The following is an 18,173-nucleotide window of genomic DNA, read 5'->3' as shown; positions in this document are numbered from 1 at the left end:
AATGGTCCTACTCAACAGGCAGACTCTTGTCTGGAAATGCTTTTCAGCTTTCTATTCTCTCTTTGGTTTGCTAGAGTTAAAGATTCCACACCACCTGACTGAAAACAAAAAAAGACTGTTGAAGGAGAGACTGTTGCCTGTTTGTTGGTCAGCATCAGAATGTAGAGAAAACTATTCTAAAGGAAGGAGCAATGATAGCTGGTCTTTGAGTCTGGCACATGGTAAATAGTGCAGCAAGCTTCTGTTATAGCCTGAGAGCTAAGGCTATCTTACGACCTTGGCTTTTCTTCCCTATATCTGGGCTTCCAACTCAGGTTTTACCAACTGCGGGAAAGTGGGAACTACCCTTCAAACAGCATGAAGAAAATGACTGTTGTTTTGTAGAAAGCAAGGTTTCTTATCAAGAATTATTATGGGAATTTGGAATCCCAAATCAAATATTTTTCTGTATTTTCCACCTATTTAAATGCTAAGGAGCTCTATTCCAAACTGGTCAATGTATCACCTGAGTCTGGGGCTGTTGGCCATTTGTTCTGCGCCATCAACCTGTGGGACAATCAACGCTAGGTGAGCTCTGAGCAAACTTTTCTTATTCATCTAGTGCTGCTATAGCAGAAATACCACAAGTGGGTGGCTTTAACAAACAGAAATTTATTTTCTTACAGTTAAGTGGTTAGAAGTCCAAAATCAGGGTGCCAGCTCTCACGGAAGTCTTTCTCTCTCTGTTGACTCTGGAGGAAGGTCCTTGTCCCTTCAGCTTCTGTTCCTTGGTTCCTTGGTGATCTTCATGTGGCATGGCATGTATCTTTCTGCAACTCTGCTTACTTGCTTGCTTGTTTAATTTCTTTTATATCTCAAAAGAAATTGACTTAAGACACACTCTACAAGAAAACCCATTCCCAAATGGGATTTTAACCACTAGAGGGGTTAGGATTTACAACACGTATCTTTTTGGGAGCACAATTCAATCCATAACAGAATTTTACAAGGTAAAATCCTGCAGGAAACTCTGGTCTCCTATCTTGGGTTTCCCTGCAGGTAGCAACACAGGGATCTACTTGGTGGCCTGGGAATGATTGGGTAGTTAATGTCCCACGTGGCAAAACTTTGACCACAGGGAGATAGAAGCTGGCAGATAAATTATTCTCCCATCCTTGTTAGTTTTTCTCCTTTCCTTGTTTTTCAAGGCAGAATAATGAGCCTTTGAGAACTACAAGAATTTGTACTCCACTCTTAAGACCACTATCCACAGACAATGGCTCCATAGAAGTTATTTTATTTACATCTTCCACCAGTAGCGATGCTGATTCTAATAAAAATGTATGAAGCCCCAGCTCAGAGTCATCACTGGGCTATGGTTCTCGAATTACAGATAAGTCCTCAAGTAGGGAAGGAGAATCAATAATAAGTAGGCAAATTATAGTATGTTGCGATAAATATCATAAAAGAGGTATGAATAAAATATTGTGGAAACAGAGAAGATGGGGGAAATAGTTATTCTTGGGGGAAATGAAAGACAGTGTATTTCGTTGGAGAAACTATCTCAATTCTCTTGAACTCAGGGTTTACCGGAGTCTCTGGATGGTGCAGTTAACACACTCAGCTGCTAACCAAAAGGTTGGAAGTTCTAGTCCACCCAGAGGCACCTCAGAAGAAAGACCTGGTGATCTACTTCTGAAGGAGCAACGGTTGAAAACCCTATGGCACACAGCTCCACTCTAACATGCATGAGTTTTCTGTGAATTGGAATCATAAGCTCTATGAGGAGAAGGGCCATGTCTATTCTGTTCATTTCAGTACACCTGGCAGCTAGAATCATGCCTTGTTCAGAGTAAAGCACTGAGCGAATAAAATAGATACGGAGTGACTACGATGGGCCAGGCACTATGCCAAGTGCTTTCCTTGCATTATTGCATTCTGTTATTAAATCCTCACAGGTACTTTATAGGCTCTGTAGGAGAGAACCATGACTTAGAGAAATTCACCATGATTTCTCAGCAGAGGCAGAGCTGACGCTGACCCAGCTCTTTCTGATTCCAATTCCATGCTCTCAACCACTAGGCCAAGCTCACTCGGTGAAGGGGAGCTGTGTTGCTGCGTTGATGACTGCTGTTGATATGATCATTATCCATTTGTTGGCTCTCTTACCTATTTTCATAAGCACATTGGAGACTGTCAACAGCTGGGATAATTAGAATGGGGCATGAGAATCCTTTGGCCAGGTGCCCTCTGGAAATAACACTACCAGTTTGCACAACATGGAGAGCTTCATTCCATCCTTGAATTGTGTGAGGATTTCCCTGATGAACCGCTGTTGACCAACTGAGAACTAATTAGTCCTAGGAAATAACTAATGGCTGATCACACAGGGACCTTCTTTCCACCTGTTGGGGATCCAGATGCTGGCCAACCATTCGAAATGGCAACTTATTTAGGATAAGGCTCAATTCCGGTACTTGAAAAGGTCATCTGGGAATTGCCTGCCTCAGAATAGAAGGTGTGCTTACTGAAAAATCCACAGTCCTGGGTCAAGCTTCAGGCCTACAGATTCATAATCTCCCAGATGATTCTTGTGCTCGCTGACTTCTGAGAATAACTGCATTGTTTGGTGTTGGGAGATTAAAGATGACACTTTTGTTTTTAGGTTTAAATTTTCTACTCCAGCTTCTCCAAAGAAGTTTCCAATAGGTTGTTGCTCTTTGGTGCTGACGAGTCCATTTCGACTCCTAACAACCCCATGTGACAGAGTGGAACTCCCCACAGGAGTTCCTTGGCTATAATCTTTATGGAACCAGATCCCTAGGTCTTTCTCCCATGGGGCCACTGGGTGGGTTTAAACAACTAACCTTTCAGTTAGCAGTTGACCGCATAACTGTTTGAACCACCAGCATAAAAACTGACAGCATAAAAATCCCATGGCTCCTTTCCATTGGTAGTTGTTGGTGTTGCGTGCCGTCGAAATGATTCCAACTCATAGTGACCCCATATGAAAGAGCAGAACTGCCCCATAGGGTTCCCTAGGCTGAAATCTTGAGAGAGGCAGATCGCCAGGTCTTTTTCCCACAGAGCGGCTGGTGGGTTTGAACTTCTCTTGATAAACCCCCAAAAGTGGCAACATGTAGGTCTTCTTTTCTGAACCAGCAGTTGGCCAGGTTTTTGTAGATGCTGTTATGCCCCCTACCCCTGTCAAATTCATATTTCAAAAACCCTATTTATCTAATATTAATCCTTTGCTTTAAAATTTTTTACACTAGCCACCATTTACTGAGTATCCACTGCTTTAGGCACTTTTACATCACTCTATTTCATGCAAGCTTCGCAAGATTCTACAAATTAGGCACCAATGGTCCAGCTTTGCAGTTGAGTAAGCTGAGCCCCAAGGCCACACTGATGGTGAGAGACAGAGTGAAGCTTCAAATCCTCATCCATTTAACTTGAAATACCAGTGTTTTTCCCACTTGACCTGCCTTTCTCAAATTCAGGTACCCGTGTTCCTTGAGTTTACTCCAAACCACGGAGTAAGAAAGACGCATCTTTCCGGCGTATCAATGTTTCTCAAAGTCTGTGGCAGGAGATGCTCTATTTTTAGAAACTCCTTCCATCCATGGATCCATTCAGCTACCATGTGCTCAGTGGTAGTAAGTAGCCAGAGAGAGATGTTCTGCACAGAGTGGGGCCCGACATCAGTAGTGGCGAAAACTCTGAGTGATTCCCACGGGCAGCCAGCTGAAGAACCGCTGCTGTACACGAGCAGCCCGTTATGTCTCTGACCTTCCTTCCTATTACTCCCTCTGCCCCACCCTCACTTTGTCCTGGGTATACGGGCCTTGCTTTATCTGGAACATGTCTGGAATACTTATGCTACCGAGTCTTTGCACTAACCAGTCCCTTTCTGAAGCTCTTCCCTTACACAGTCCCTTGTCTAACTCCTACCTCTTTCAAAGTCTGGTCTTCTCACTGAGGCCTACCCTGACCATCCTATTAATACTGCAGCCTAAACTCTTTTAGATTTTTTATCTAAGGTTATTTGTTCGTTATTTGTCTTCATGCTAGAAAGTAAGCTCTATGAAGTCAGAGAACTTTGTTGCGTGCATTCATGAACTCTAAGCACCTTGCATAGGTTTAGAATTATCCAAAATTTAAGATTGTGTGCTATTTTAATGTCATGCTGGAAACACGCTGATACAGTAGCCACTAGTCACAAGTAGCTATTGAACACTTGAAATGTAGGTAGACTGAATTGAGATAAGCTATAAAGTACCTGCTAGATTTTAAGGGCTTTGTACAAATGTAAACTATCTCAAATTTTAAAACTAATGTTTTGAAATATTTTGGATATATTGGATTAAATAAAACATTTATTTTTAACGCGGGTACTAGAAAAATTGAAAGCTACCTATGTAGCTTGTACATTTCTACTGGACAGCACTGAAGGTATAAATTTAACACGGTATTTGCTATTAATTAGGGCCCAGATGTCTTACAACCTGTTACCATTTCATTGTTGTGCCAAGAACCAGTTTTGTATTAAACCGGTGATCTTTAGTATCCCTCTTTTCATTGAAAGCACAAAAATTCCATTTCTTGTAATATTGAATGTTGTCATCTTGCTGGTTCCCTTATCAATGAGTTAAAGAGAACTTTGACGTGCGCTGCTTGGTGTGAGCATTGCATTAACATTTTGAGAATTATGTTGACAGCACTCAAATTATCTGTTGCATGAATGGGGGCTGCTGATCTCTTAGTTGAGGTGCATGCGGTCCCTCCATGTGGAGATGGCCCTAACATGATGCACCCCAAGATCAGAAAGGTTAGGGACCTTGCTCAAGGTGCGTGCAACTAAGTGGCTTGAATCAAGGCCAATGTTATCCGCATTAAAATTTAGCTGTATTTTCAAAGTGCTTTTAATTAGTTCATAGGGATTTTTACAACTCTTAGAACCAGGGAGGACTTGAATTTCATTTTATCTTACAAGTGGGCTCAGATAGATTGAAGCTTCTTGAGTTTTAGGCTCCATAATGCAATTAAGATCAGAGCTTGAATTTCCAGACCCCAGGTGATTTGAGGATACACAGATGACATAACCTTGCTCGCTGAAAGTGAAGAGGACTTGAAGCTCTTACTGATGAAGATCAGAGATCACAGCCTTCAGTATGGATTACACCTCAGCATAAAGAAAACAAAAATCCTCACAACTGGACCGATAAGCAACATCACGATAGATGGAGAAAGATTGAAGTTGTCAAGGATTTTACTTGGATTTAACAGCAGTCAAGAAATCAAACGACATATTGCATTCATTGGGCAAATCAGCTGCAAAAGACCTCTTTAAGGTGTTAAAAAGCAAAGGTATCACTTTCAGGACTAAGGTATGCTTGATCCAAGCCATGGTGTTTTCAATCACCTGATATACATGTGAAAGCTGGGCAATGAAAAAGAAGACTGAAGAATTGATGCCTTTGAATTATGGTGTGGGTGCAGAATATTGTACAGACCATGGACTACCAGAAGAATGAACAAATCTGTCTTCAAGTAAGTACAGTCAGAATGCTCCTTAGAAACAAGGATGGCAAGATCATCTCACTTAGATTGCACATGTTATCGGGAGTGACCAGTCCCTGGAGAAGGCCATCATGTTTAGTAGAGGGTCAGGGAAAAAGACGAAGCCCCTCAATGGGATGGACTGATACAGTGGCTCGAACAATGGGCTCAAGCATAGCGACGATTGTGAGGATGGCACAGGACTGTGCAATGTTCCGTTCTGTTGTACACAGGGTCACTGTTAAGTTGGAACTGACTCAACGGCACCTAACAGCAACATTCTAGGCTCCAATTTTACATTCACAGAGGCAGTCAGCCCCCTAACTTTGGGTTTAAGGATGTTGTGTGTGCTGTCGATTCTGATTCATAGCAATCCTACAGGACAGAGTCTAACTGTTCCACAGGGTCTCCTAGGCTATAATCTTTAAGGGAACGGATTGCCAGGTCTTTCCTCCCAAAGAACAGCTTGGTGGGTTTGGACTGCCAACCTTTTGGTTAGCAACTGAGTAATCACTGTGCCACCAGATCTCGTTTGAGGATATCCTTCGTGGACACTTGGTGCTTAACAAACTTTGGTATTCCTACTTCGGTTGGCATCAAACTATGTTTACGATTTGGCAAGGTTTAAACCATAAAATCTTAGTACCTCAAAGCCCACAGCTGGGGGCAGGACTAGCCAGAGGCTTGGATGCAATATTCCAAGTTCCTGAATGCTTCAGCTTTCAGTAGGCTCCTCAGATAGACCTAGGCAATCTCCAGCAACTGCTCACTCTCCTAGCTTTAGACACAAGATTATAAACCCACAGCCATGTCAATTTGTGTATACTTAACAGTTCGGTGTATACCTATGCCCCAAAGCTTTCTTGATAGCACCAGCCATTTGCTGGTTTCATTTTTATCTTAAGACATTCTAACACACATTACAAAGATTAGACATTTATCAAAGTTTGAGATCACATGCTTTTCGGTTAACAAAGAAAATGTTATGAAGACACACTATTCTAAGTCTTCCAATTTTAAGTCAAAGATCTCTTGAAAAACTCATTATTTGTATGAAAAATCACTCTAGGTAAGAAAAACAAAAAGGTGGAGGTTTGGCTATGTTAACTTCTTCAATCAACTTTTTACTAGGGAACACCACCAACTGAATAACCAATACTCCAAAACTGACAGCTTATAACACAACTTTTATTAGAAAAGTTATACATAACATAGCATCAACTATTTTCAAGAACAATATTAAACCCAATAAACAATAAAAACCAGACTAACAAAATGTGTAACAAGAAACTAATGACCTTTCTATAATCAAACATTCAATTATCTACAATGTCTTTTTACAAAGGGGGAAAATCCAAGGTTTACAGGCACATCATATTGAAAATAAAGCTGCAATAGCAATTTTATACAATTATTCTCAAGAAACTGAATCATTAAAACAGTAATTACGAGTTTATAAATTTAAAACATTTCACATAATTTTACATTATTGGGTATACACTTAAGTTTGAGTTTCAAGTGATTTTTTTTTCCACAAAAGTGCCAACACTTATGCTAGAACTTTCAGTGTGAAGAATTTTGCCCTAAAAAGTTAAGACATGTTTCGATGATCGTAATAGTCACATAATTTCGGATGCTATCTGGTCTTTTAATAAAAAAAAATCTTTAGTTGGCTGTGTGCGTGTGTTTCTTCACTTAAATTAGAGGAAACCGAGTACAGAATTTCTGTTGCAAAGCTATTAAAACAAAGTTCCAAACACAGGAGTGTGCAGCATTGGAAAAAGAGATCAGTACTAAAACTTATAATAAATATCAGAGAAGCCATTAGTTTTTACAGCATCATCTGCTTAAAGCCTAAGTCAACCTGGTGAATAATTTCCCATCAATCTGTACTTTTTAGAGGCACAGCAATTTCTATTTTCATGATTTGAATATTCAAATATATCCAAACATCTTTTAAAAACTTTGATTCATAGCTCCTGGAAAGTTAAAAAAAAATTTTTGTAGTTATTCTACTTAAAAAAAAAAAAAAGGTCTGTTTACTCTGAAGCCTCATTAAACAGATTTCAGGACAGCAAGGTTCATGAGGACTCAAATGAATGATGTACAAAACAGAACATTTTAAACCCCGTAATTCCTATCCTTTTGTAGCTGAAGGAATCAGTTACAGCGTAATTTCACACATCTATCCTTGATCGTTATGGAATTATATTTAAAACATACCTCAAGAGGACGACCTCTGTTGTTTCAGGTACCATCACTAAGCACAGTGGGTAACAGACAGATTGCCCGCGTTACCAATGGGAAAAGATAATCTCTTTTGTCAAAGACATGCACCATCATTTTTAATTAAATTGTCAGGCATTTCCCCAGACAAGTTTACCTTTTTAATGCAGTAATTGAGAACAAAGATAAAAATCATGATTTTCGACTGCTACTCAACATGCACCAATATTGCACACATCTGTTCTGAACTGTTATAATAATCTTTCAGGTCCTTGGGCTGCTTGTTTTCTCCATCAGAACACAAAAACAACCCATTTAAGTAGTTTCCTTTAAAGATGAAAATAAATTTAAAATACTGGGGGGAAAAATGAAGAAAGAAAAAGGCAGAGACTTTGTACAGACAATTATCTAAATTTTCTCAAAGGGTTTTGTGTGCCCTACACATGGGGGCAATTTTTACACACTAGTGAAATGAACACTAGCTATAATGCTTCTAGCTGCTCAAATGATGTGGAATCTTGGTCCAGGTGTGGCAATGATGTCACTGTATGGTTCTTCCTGTGTCAGCTCAATAGCTTGCTGCTTTTTAAGAACCAAGAAGCTGTAGAATTTAGCTGCAGCTTGCTTTCTGTTCGTGTTTCGACATAACTCAAGCAAACTGATAGATTCAGCTCCAGTTTTAGCAAGAGCTCGCTGAAATAAAACAAAAAGGATGAAATGAAATGAAAGTTAACTTGTATAATGACAATTTTAAAAGGATGCCGATTTTGGCTACTGGAAAATGTGCACTGTATATTTTGTGAAAGGCTGGAATTGGACTTGTAAAACTGGAAGACTTTTAAATCAGTTCTTGATTAAACGTATTAGAATAAATGGTTGATTAGGGTCAGTATGTGTCAGAATTGACTTGACAACAATAGGTAAAGATTTATAAAATAGAAACATACTAAATTTTGTATTTTCACAAAATCATTCAAAGTCTGCATTCTCCTATATCATCTTACAGCTAGAAAACAGAACAATTATTTTGGTTCTGAAGTTTATGAAGCTTGCTGTGCCAGTGGACTGAAGAGTGATTTTCACATTCATCAGGAAGGTAAAGGGCGAAACCATATTCTATGTCTAAGATCGAAGGACAGTCTCTGGGTGGTGCAAATGGCTAACGTACTTGGCTGCTAACTGAAAGGCTGGAGGATCAGGTGTACCCAGAGACGCCTCAAAAGAAAGGCCGGGCAATTCGAAATCAGCCACTGAAAACCCCTGTAGGGCACAGTTCTACCTGGACACACATGAGACTGTCAAGAGGCACAACTGATTTGACAGCAACTCATTCCTGGTTTAAGGTCAAAGGAAGAAAGGCCAAGAAATAAAGCTGTTCCAATGTACACCATTAAAATGAGCCATTTCTTTGGGCCTCTAGTGTCTTACCATAGTAAAATCTGACACTTAAAACAATCCTTCAAATTTCAATTAAAAAAAAAAAGTAAAACTGTCCTTTGAGTCCATTTGAGGAAGCCTTGAGCAACCTGCCTGGTATTTCACAGATGCTCGTGACATCTCCTGTGTACCTGATAACTAAGGCCCAGGGAGAAGGGACATATGAGGCTACACACTGATCCAACAAATATAAGTGACTCAGTGCATTAAAATTACTCAACCAAAAGCAGGAGGATACAAACACACAAGGGAATCTCATAAAACATTACCACGGTTTTGCTTTTTAGGATAACTATGGGAAACAAAGTATTTATTTGTGGCTAACAGGTAGTTTATGTGTTTAAAATATTTTAAAAATAATGCAGTTTTGGAAAAAGATAGGTTTCACAAAGGTGTGCATTCTGGTTATAGTATGTAACTGTGCCTTCTTTTGAAGAAATAATGCCAAAGTCTTTCATAAAGTATTTTTCCCCTAAGACTACACCTGCATACCTGAAGACCATGAAGCATCTGCTGAGTTCTTTTGTTCCATCTTCTTTCTTCTTGATCCTGATCACCCCCCGAAGCATCTTCATCCTGAAAATGACAGACAAAAAACAGCTGACAAAAAACTAAACTACTCTGCTGCAAAATGAAAGACTTCTAAATGTCCTAAATGCTCATAATTTAAATTTCATATTTTGGCTTACAGAAAATTATATCTAATGCTGCTGAGAAATCAGCATCTAGTATGAACTTTGAAGTTTATTTTTCTTAAAGTATGAAAGAAAGTCCTCTGTACCTTCAAGCAAACATCTGGCTGACTATATGATTCTATGTTGCTCTAGAAGGATGTGATCTATACAGTATGGTCTGGAGCCTGTTGCCGGTTGGTGAACTCTTGGTTACTGGCCCCCGTTAAGATAAGGAATTTGTGCCAGAATATAAACAAACTATGTCACTAAGCACACCACTTATTTCAACCAACTTTATTTTTTGGTAGCATGATTTTCTAGATGATTTATATTCCAGCAGAAGCTCCTAATCTCATTATAGACCAAAGAGCCCACAGAGGAGCAATGTTAAATAAGCAGTACTGGTCAATATGTCTTTTTAAAAAAATAGGCTTTAACCCATAATGATTATTTTCCTTGAGCCATCCAGCTATCAACCTGCCACCTACAGACCTGACTGCGAAATGACATTTTGCACTCTGGAGCTGGCGGAGAACAGCTGTTAAAATGTTCCCAGGCTATGCTGGTACAATATACCAGATTCCGAAGACCCAGGATTCAGCAGCAGCACATGTGGCAGGAGGCACATCAGTTCTTCAATACTGGCCCAACAGTATGTCTGATATAACGGTACACCCTAACAGACCTAGTGGCTTTTGGGCTAAATTTTGGTTTTAAAACAATCTAGTATTCATATTAAAGACAAGCACTAGGTAGCTGTAACATCTATATGGTTTATATAATAAATGTGAAATAAGAATAGATGTTTACGAAAATGTATCCTACTTAAAACCTTTAGCTTTGGAAGAAATTTAAAAAGTTCAATGCTACCAGGAAGATACCTTATTTTAAATTTAGAAGCTTAAATAAAACATTTGCTATAGTATCAAATAGAAAAACCAATAGGTTTTATTCCAAGTCTTTTTTTTTTTTTTTTTAATTAAGTTTTACTGTGCTTTAAGCGAAAATTTACTAATCAGGTCAATCTCTCATACAAAAATTTACATACACCTCCTATACACTCCTAATTGCTCCCCCCCAATGAGACAGCACACTCGTTCCCTCTACTCTGTTTCCTCGTGTCCATTCGGGCAGCTTTTGACCCCCTTTGCCCTCTCATCTCCCCGCCAGTCAGGAGATGCCAACATAGTCTCATGTGTCTACAAACCCGCTGCTGTCGAGTCGATTTCAACTCATAGCGAACCTGTAGGACAGAGCAGAACTGCCCCAGAGTTTCCAAGGAGTGCCTGGTGGATTCAAACTGCCTCTAAGTCTTATACAATAACCCAATGATCCAGAAATAACACCTTCGAAAGCCAAAACATGGCCTAGGGAAAGGAAATCAATTTCTCAAGCACCTCTACTTTTTTAAAAGTAAAAGTCATTCAAGCCTTCACTTAGTCTATTTTCACCAAATCATGTCCCACCCTGATTTAATTAAAATACAAACAAAATCTACACAACTAGAGAATGTTTGGTTACCTGATTTCCAGGCCACAGACAGAGAAGAGGTTATACAGAGGCAGAGGCTAACAGCAATAAGGACTGACCACTGAGCTCAAAACGATAAAAAGCAGCAACACCAATTTTAAAAGCAGGCAATCAGTGAAGGGGCAGTCCGATGTCCTCCAAAAGCCCACAAGGGAGTCAATGAGTTATAGCACAGCATAAAATCTGATGTTCTTAACAATGTCCTATTCCACTGGGAGTTTGTTCAAATTTGTTTGCATTCAAACATTTTCCATTACTCTAATGATTAACACCAATTAAGCAAGCTTCAATATGAAAAAGTAAACAAACTGGTTAAAAATTTTTGCTAAATCTGGAATGGCAATTTATTCCTCAGGTATCTCTTTTACCAAGTTTCCCTACCTCCTCCTCTTCGTCATCTTCTTTCTCCTTCTCTTTCTCCTTCTCCTTCTCTGGCAGAAGTTCTAGCTCTGGGATTAGCTGGCAGATATTTGGAGGTTCTTCGGGGGGCAGCTCGACAGGAGGTATTTCCATCTGCTCTACCTGCTGAGGCTTAAAGCAACACAAATACAGCAATTTAAGATGTTTTAAGGTTACCTTCTTTTGAATATGCATATACATAAAAAAACTAAGAAAAAAAAAAAAAGCTGCTGTTAAAGAAGTACTAGGGTGGTACTTCCATACTTTTCCTCACAATCAAAAATTGATTATAGTATGTACCTTGCTATTCTTTTATTGTAAAGCTGAATTAGTTTATGAAATTATCTAATACCTTATTATCCAAAACAAAAATATTCATTTTAATACTTACTTTCCAAGAGTCAAATACTGAAAGCCCAATGTGAGAAATTTGCAAATAAGAAAAACTATAAACAGTAAAAACAAACAAAACCCCAACTTTCTGAAATAGTGTTTTAGCAAAAAATAAAATTCACAAACTCTATGGTAATAAGGTCATTGGTGGTTCAGCGGTAGAATTCTTGCCTTCCATGTGTGAGACATGGGTTCAATTCCTGGCCAATAAACATTGTGTGCAGCCATCTAAATAAGTTTCAGTGGTGCTTCCAGGCTAAGACAGACTAGGGAGAAAGGTCTGGTAATCCACATTCCAAAAACAGCCAATCAACAGTTTGACCTGCAACTGATCATGGAAGATGGCACAGTACCAGGCAGCATTTTGTCCCTTTGAAGACTGGGTCACCATGAGTCAGAGGCCGGCTCAATGACAACTAACAACAGCTATGACAATACCAAGGCTCTAAGATTAATTAGCTCAGTGCTGTCAGCCATTACTGCATAAAATTGTCTTAAGGTTATTATAAAGTAATAACATTGTAAGCTAGCCTCTCAATAAAGAGCCTTGGAACTCTTACAACAGCAAATAATAGGAATGAGGAGACTCCAATTTCCAGAAAAGTGACAGGGGTAGCGTTAGTCACCCCCACATTACGGCTTCTCATTTTCATTGCTGAGATCATACAGAAAAATGCTCTCACTGACAACTCTTTACCACCAGAGGGCACAGAGGAGTAGTTCTTAAAATTGGGAAAGAGAATTCTCCTGCCAGTAGCTCTTAGTGGAGGCTGAGCCAGGAGCCTGAGGTTACCAAAAAGCTTCCCTTTGCTCAAATTTATTTTTTCTATAGACTTTTATAGACTTAAGACTGGGAAGCCCTAAACCAGATCTCATTTCCTTTATACTTAAATTGAGTTTTCTTATGCTAAGTAATCTGAATGATGACCAAAGATGACCAAAGACTGAACAAAGTAGCCAGATGTTGCTTTACTTTTTTTTTCTGCTACCCGACAAGCATATTCTGACAGAACTGCTTAGTAGTGGAAACACTCAGAAATGTTTACTCAAGAATAAACCAGAAATAAGTTCAGAATCAGGTATCCTGCATTAGCCAAGGATGCTCACTTTGGGACACACTTAAGCAAGAGTCTACTCAAGATGCAGGGGTCTCCCAGAACACCTCCCATTTAGAGAAGAGAGTTTTCATATCCTCAACTGCCATTGTTCCTCTCTGAACCAGTTCCCTGACATGCCATTTTCTGCCTAACAGCAAGGTACTTCAAAAGGACTCCCTTGCTACTACCAGGAATGTAAAATGATTCTTTGAATACTCCCAAATATGTAGATGGATAGATTTGCTTACAGGTATCACAGGCTCTGGGTCAACTTGTCCAGCCTTTCGCTTAACTCCCTGAGGTGGTGGCGGGGGCATGGCTGACTCATCCAAGTTTGTTCTGCTGGTTTCCATTCCTGACTCCTGGAGGCGGCTTGGTTCTTCCATAATGGGCTCATCTACAGTTGGTCATGAGGAGTGGAGATTAAGGCTTTAAGTCTTAAATAACATTTCAGAACCATTTACTTTAGATGTACTAGCACACTAAGACACAGGTGTTTTTTCTAATGAAGAAGGTCAGATAAAATTTTACCTCAACAAAGATTACTCAATTTATAACAATACTCTTAAAGCAGGACCAAAAAACAAAAAAAAAAACACACCTACTGGCGTCGAGCTGATTCCGACTCATAGTTACCCTGTAGGACAGTGTTGAACTGCCTCATAGGGTTTCCAAGATCGTAAATCTTTACAGAATCAGACTGCCACAATCTTTCTCCTATGCAGCGGCTGGTGGATTTTAACCGCAATCTCTCAGCACGCAGGTGCTGATCCACTTTGCCACCTGGGCTCTTTAAAGGTGGGAAAGGGTCTTAAAGGCACAACTCCCACTTCTAGTCCAATGCAGGACAATCCTTTAGCAGACTGTCATCCAGCCAGTTCTGAACCTTCTGGAAACAGAAAGCTTCATATCTAACAAGTTGATCAGATGCATTGCACTTCTCTGTCCAAAAATTTGAGCGCACTCCCTTATTCCTGATTTCTTTTACTTTGGCAATATGCAAGGTAAATTTTACGCCAGATACTCATTTAAGCTGCATTAGGGAACTACTCCAAAAGAACAGACCAATAATATCACGCTGCTGATGTTGCTGTTGCTGGTCTTCTCTGGGAACCTCTGGGTTTTCAAATTCTTTGAGGAATTCATCCAAATTATCAGCCTCTCCTCCTTTCCTCCTTTTTCTAAGATCCTCTGGTACAAGTGGTGTAAGACAACGTGTGAAGAGCTACAGTAAAAATTTAGAAAAATTACACTAACTGCAAACATACTTCAGCTTCCCTAAGTATGTTTTTATAAGTCAAGGTATAACCAGTGTAAATATGATTTAGCATGCTTCTTGTTATACTCACACTTCATTCTACCTTAAAGTGACTTTAAACATGATTTTCAAATATTAACTACAATAGTTTTAGAAAAGTTGAAAAGAAATGAAAATCTCCTTATTTGATGTCTTATAACTCAGAAATAACATTTAAGATTTTTAGTTTACCTGCTGTTTATTTTCATACTCACACAACTAAAACTCGACCCACCTGGAATCATACAGAGTAGCTTTACGTCATGCTTTTTACACTTACGGTTGGATGATGACCTTAGTTACCATTCTGTAACGGCTGTATAACAGTCCAGAGCAGACATACACTTCAACAATTCCTCTATTTTTCATTTTATTTTAGGTTTTTTTCCCCCACTGTAAACAATTTTGTAATGAACACCTTCTCATAAATAGCTTTTTCCCTATTTTAAATTACTTTAAGAAAAATTTCTTTACAATGAAAGAATACAAATATTTTAATGACCTTCCTTCCAAACGATTACAAGACATGAGACTTCCGAGAGAGCAGTCTCACCATAACGTGCTGCTTTGGAATTTATCACACTCAGAATACAGTGAAACAGCTTCTACGGACACTTCAGCTTTAGATAAAGTAACGGCCTAACAGCACTGCTTTGCTCATCAGGCTCTCCTAACCCTTATTTGGGAACACCTTGGAATCCAGAGATCAGAAAAGTGCCTGTAACTTAAAAATTACTCTCATAACATCAATGTGTTCTTTACTGTGGGGAAAAAACAGAAGCCCTATTTTACTCAGAAACCAACATGTACAGGAGTGCAGACCTGAAGCACAGAACACACTACCAAGGCAGCAGAACTAAGAGTTTCTTTTAAGAGGTTCAGGAGAGAGAACTATTTTAAGAACTTAGGTGATTTTTAGTACAGGGAAAAGGAATTCTCTTTTAGACTGTAGGTATCATGAATCACTGTATTTCAACACAGTATGACAACGGATTTTTTTTTACAAGAATACAGTAGATTAAAAGATAAGGTTATACTCAATATACTGTGATTTAAGGAAGAAAAAAGGGTTATTTGCCATAGAATTGTAAAATATTTAATAAGGAATGATTCGAGCAAAGGTTTAGAACTTTATTTTTTAAAATATTGATCAAAATTTCATGAAATGACAAAAATTCTGTAAACTATATTACCTTCAGTAGTCTATTATTCCATAAAGGCTGAGCAGGTAACGAGAAAAGTTTTTCCACTCCTCCTGTCTCTTTCCACATCATCAATTTCTTGGTGGGTGGTGCCAGATCCAAAGTAGTAACAATATCAGAGTAATCACTAAGCTGGGCTCTAATAGTCTTGCTATCCAACTCTTTCACACTGTCAACAATTAGCTTCCTCTTCCTCTTGGCTTTTGTTTCTTTGACTGGAAAGATAAAACAAAAAAATAAGGTCATCTTCCTGAGAGGCCAGCACGAAACATACAGCTACTATACTTTGGTCCTAATCTGTCCTGTAGGGTCACTGAGTAGGAATCGACTTGACGGCAGTGGGTATACTTGGTTCTGAGGAGCTCTGGGGGTGCAGTGGTTAAGCACTCAGCTGCTAACTGAAAGATCAGTGGTTTGAACCCACCAGCTGCTCTGCGACAGAAAGATGTGGCAGTTTGCGTCTGCATAGAGCCTTGGAAACCCTATGGGAAAGTCCTGCTCTGTCCTATACAGTCACTATGAGTCGGAACAGACTTGACAACAATGGGTTTGGTTTTTTTATACCTGGTTCTCAATGTATCTCCTGCTTTTCTATACGCAGACCCCAGCAGAAAACTTAGGACTCTTAAGGGTAGGGATGTGTTTTATAAACTGATGTTTCCCAAGGACCTATAATAGGGGTTGGTACATAGCAGGTACTCAATAACAATGCACTGCATGAATGTTTCTAGACTCTTCACACAAAATAAGTACAATAATGCCAATATATTTTGCCCATGTAGCTCTACACTGCGAACACCATATCACACTTAATTCAGACTTGGGCTCAAGTCCTAGGTTTTACTATTCACTAGCTATGTTAACATGAAGCAAAGTTAACATCCCCTTGAAGCCTCCATTTTCTCATTTGAAATACAGCCAACCACCCATAGGAGTTGTAAAATACTTATAGCCTGGTGTCCAGTATCAATTAAGGGTTGCATAAATAACTGCAATCATTATTACTTCTACTGGAAAAGTTACAATTCATATATGGCAGTTGTATAAGCAGCTTGGAAACCCTGGTGGCGTAGTGGTTAAGTGCTACAGCTGCTAATCAAAGGGTCAGCAGTTCGAATCTGCTAGGTGCTCCTTGGAAACTCTCTATAGGGCAGTTCTACTCTGTCCTATAGGGTTGCTATGAGTTGGAATCAACTCGACGGCGCTGCGTTTCATTTCGTTTTTTTTAATAAGCAGCTTGATGAAGTCAAACAAGTTCAAGCCCAGTCAGACTGACCCAGAAGTCTACCCTAGACACTTGTATATTCATTTCTAATTCTTGCTACAACCCTGCAAAGTAGGTAGCCTTATCTCCATTTTTTAAAATGAAAAAAAAAAAAAAAAAAAAAAAAAAAAAAACACACGGGACTAAATAAAACCCTCAAGGTTTCGGTTTATCAGACATGTTATAATCTATGGATTATATATATAAAACTTTCATATGATTCAAAATTTGAAAGACAAAAAGATGTTACACACTGATGTCCTCTCTCCAACTCCTATCCTGCACCTACTGAGTTCCAATCCCCAGAAGTACAAGGCCAAGTCCTTAAAATGCCCAACAAGGTCTCTGAGCTCTTTCATGGATGCTGGGACATATACGTCCTTGTTACAGTTCCCGCCACTGAAGGTTTACTGGCATGCATGTGAGCTAGTTTAGTATGTTCTGGTGTCACGGCAGACACTGGTTCAAGTGCCTACAAAACAAGGAAGCTGGTTTGCACGATATTTAGACTGTTATTTTTCGAGTGAAAACAGTGTGTGGTGTACTTCCTGAGCCACGGAACTGATATGTACTACATTTGTGATACACTTCATGGAACATGGTACTGATATGGCCTGCCTCAACTGGCACCTCATTTTTTTCAAATAAAAAAATTACCAACAAATAGCAATCCAACAACCATTTCATAAGTGAAAAAACATGGCATCACACAAACACAAAAAAACCCAAAAATAATTTACACGTGAAAGGATTATTTTACCTTTTATAGTTCTCTGTAGTATGTAACTATCTAATGTAGCACATATTTGAATTACTTATTACTCATATTCTTCTAATTAGTATTTAAGTTCTACAAGGTTAGGAATTTTTTCATTAACACTGACTTTAGAACCTTTGACAGTTTCAGTTTAAAAAGCATTTTCAGGTTTTCCCAGATTGCAGCCCACCTGTATGGATCCTAGAGTTTTAGAAGGTAACTGATTAGTCAATTTTATTCTTTAGTGTACCACACCCCACAATGTTTGCTAACTGTTACACACAAAGGAGCTAACATTCTGAGGACCACAAAAGACAAAGCAATAAAATAGCAGAAAAACCATTTTATACTTTTGT

At 39.0% G+C, this 18,173-nt stretch overlaps 1 protein-coding gene across 2 annotated transcripts in view; it reads right to left on the bottom strand.

Annotated features, from left to right (window-relative positions):
* Positions 1 to 6,718: 6,718 nt before the first annotated feature.
* The window catches only part of RAD21 (RAD21 cohesin complex component), a 33,641-nt gene continuing 22,186 nt past the window's right edge, over positions 6,719 to 18,173 (bottom strand). For both annotated transcript variants that reach the window (XM_049853880.1, XM_049853881.1), the window contains exons 9-14: positions 15,788 to 16,011; positions 14,363 to 14,522; positions 13,546 to 13,694; positions 11,790 to 11,939; positions 9,697 to 9,780; positions 6,719 to 8,460 (exon numbers count right to left, since the gene is read on the bottom strand). In XM_049853880.1, the coding sequence (XP_049709837.1) occupies positions 8,269 to 8,460; positions 9,697 to 9,780; positions 11,790 to 11,939; positions 13,546 to 13,694; positions 14,363 to 14,522; positions 15,788 to 16,011 (959 nt within the window). In that variant the 3' untranslated portion in view covers positions 6,719 to 8,268. The remainder of the gene's footprint in view (positions 8,461 to 9,696; positions 9,781 to 11,789; positions 11,940 to 13,545; positions 13,695 to 14,362; positions 14,523 to 15,787; positions 16,012 to 18,173) is intronic.

The sequence above is a fragment of the Elephas maximus genome, chromosome 15, assembly GCF_024166365.1.
Source record: "Elephas maximus indicus isolate mEleMax1 chromosome 15, mEleMax1 primary haplotype, whole genome shotgun sequence".
NCBI lineage: Eukaryota > Metazoa > Chordata > Mammalia > Proboscidea > Elephantidae > Elephas > Elephas maximus.
Note: the sequence above shows the minus strand (reverse complement) of the source record. Positions and strands in the feature narration are given on the sequence as shown.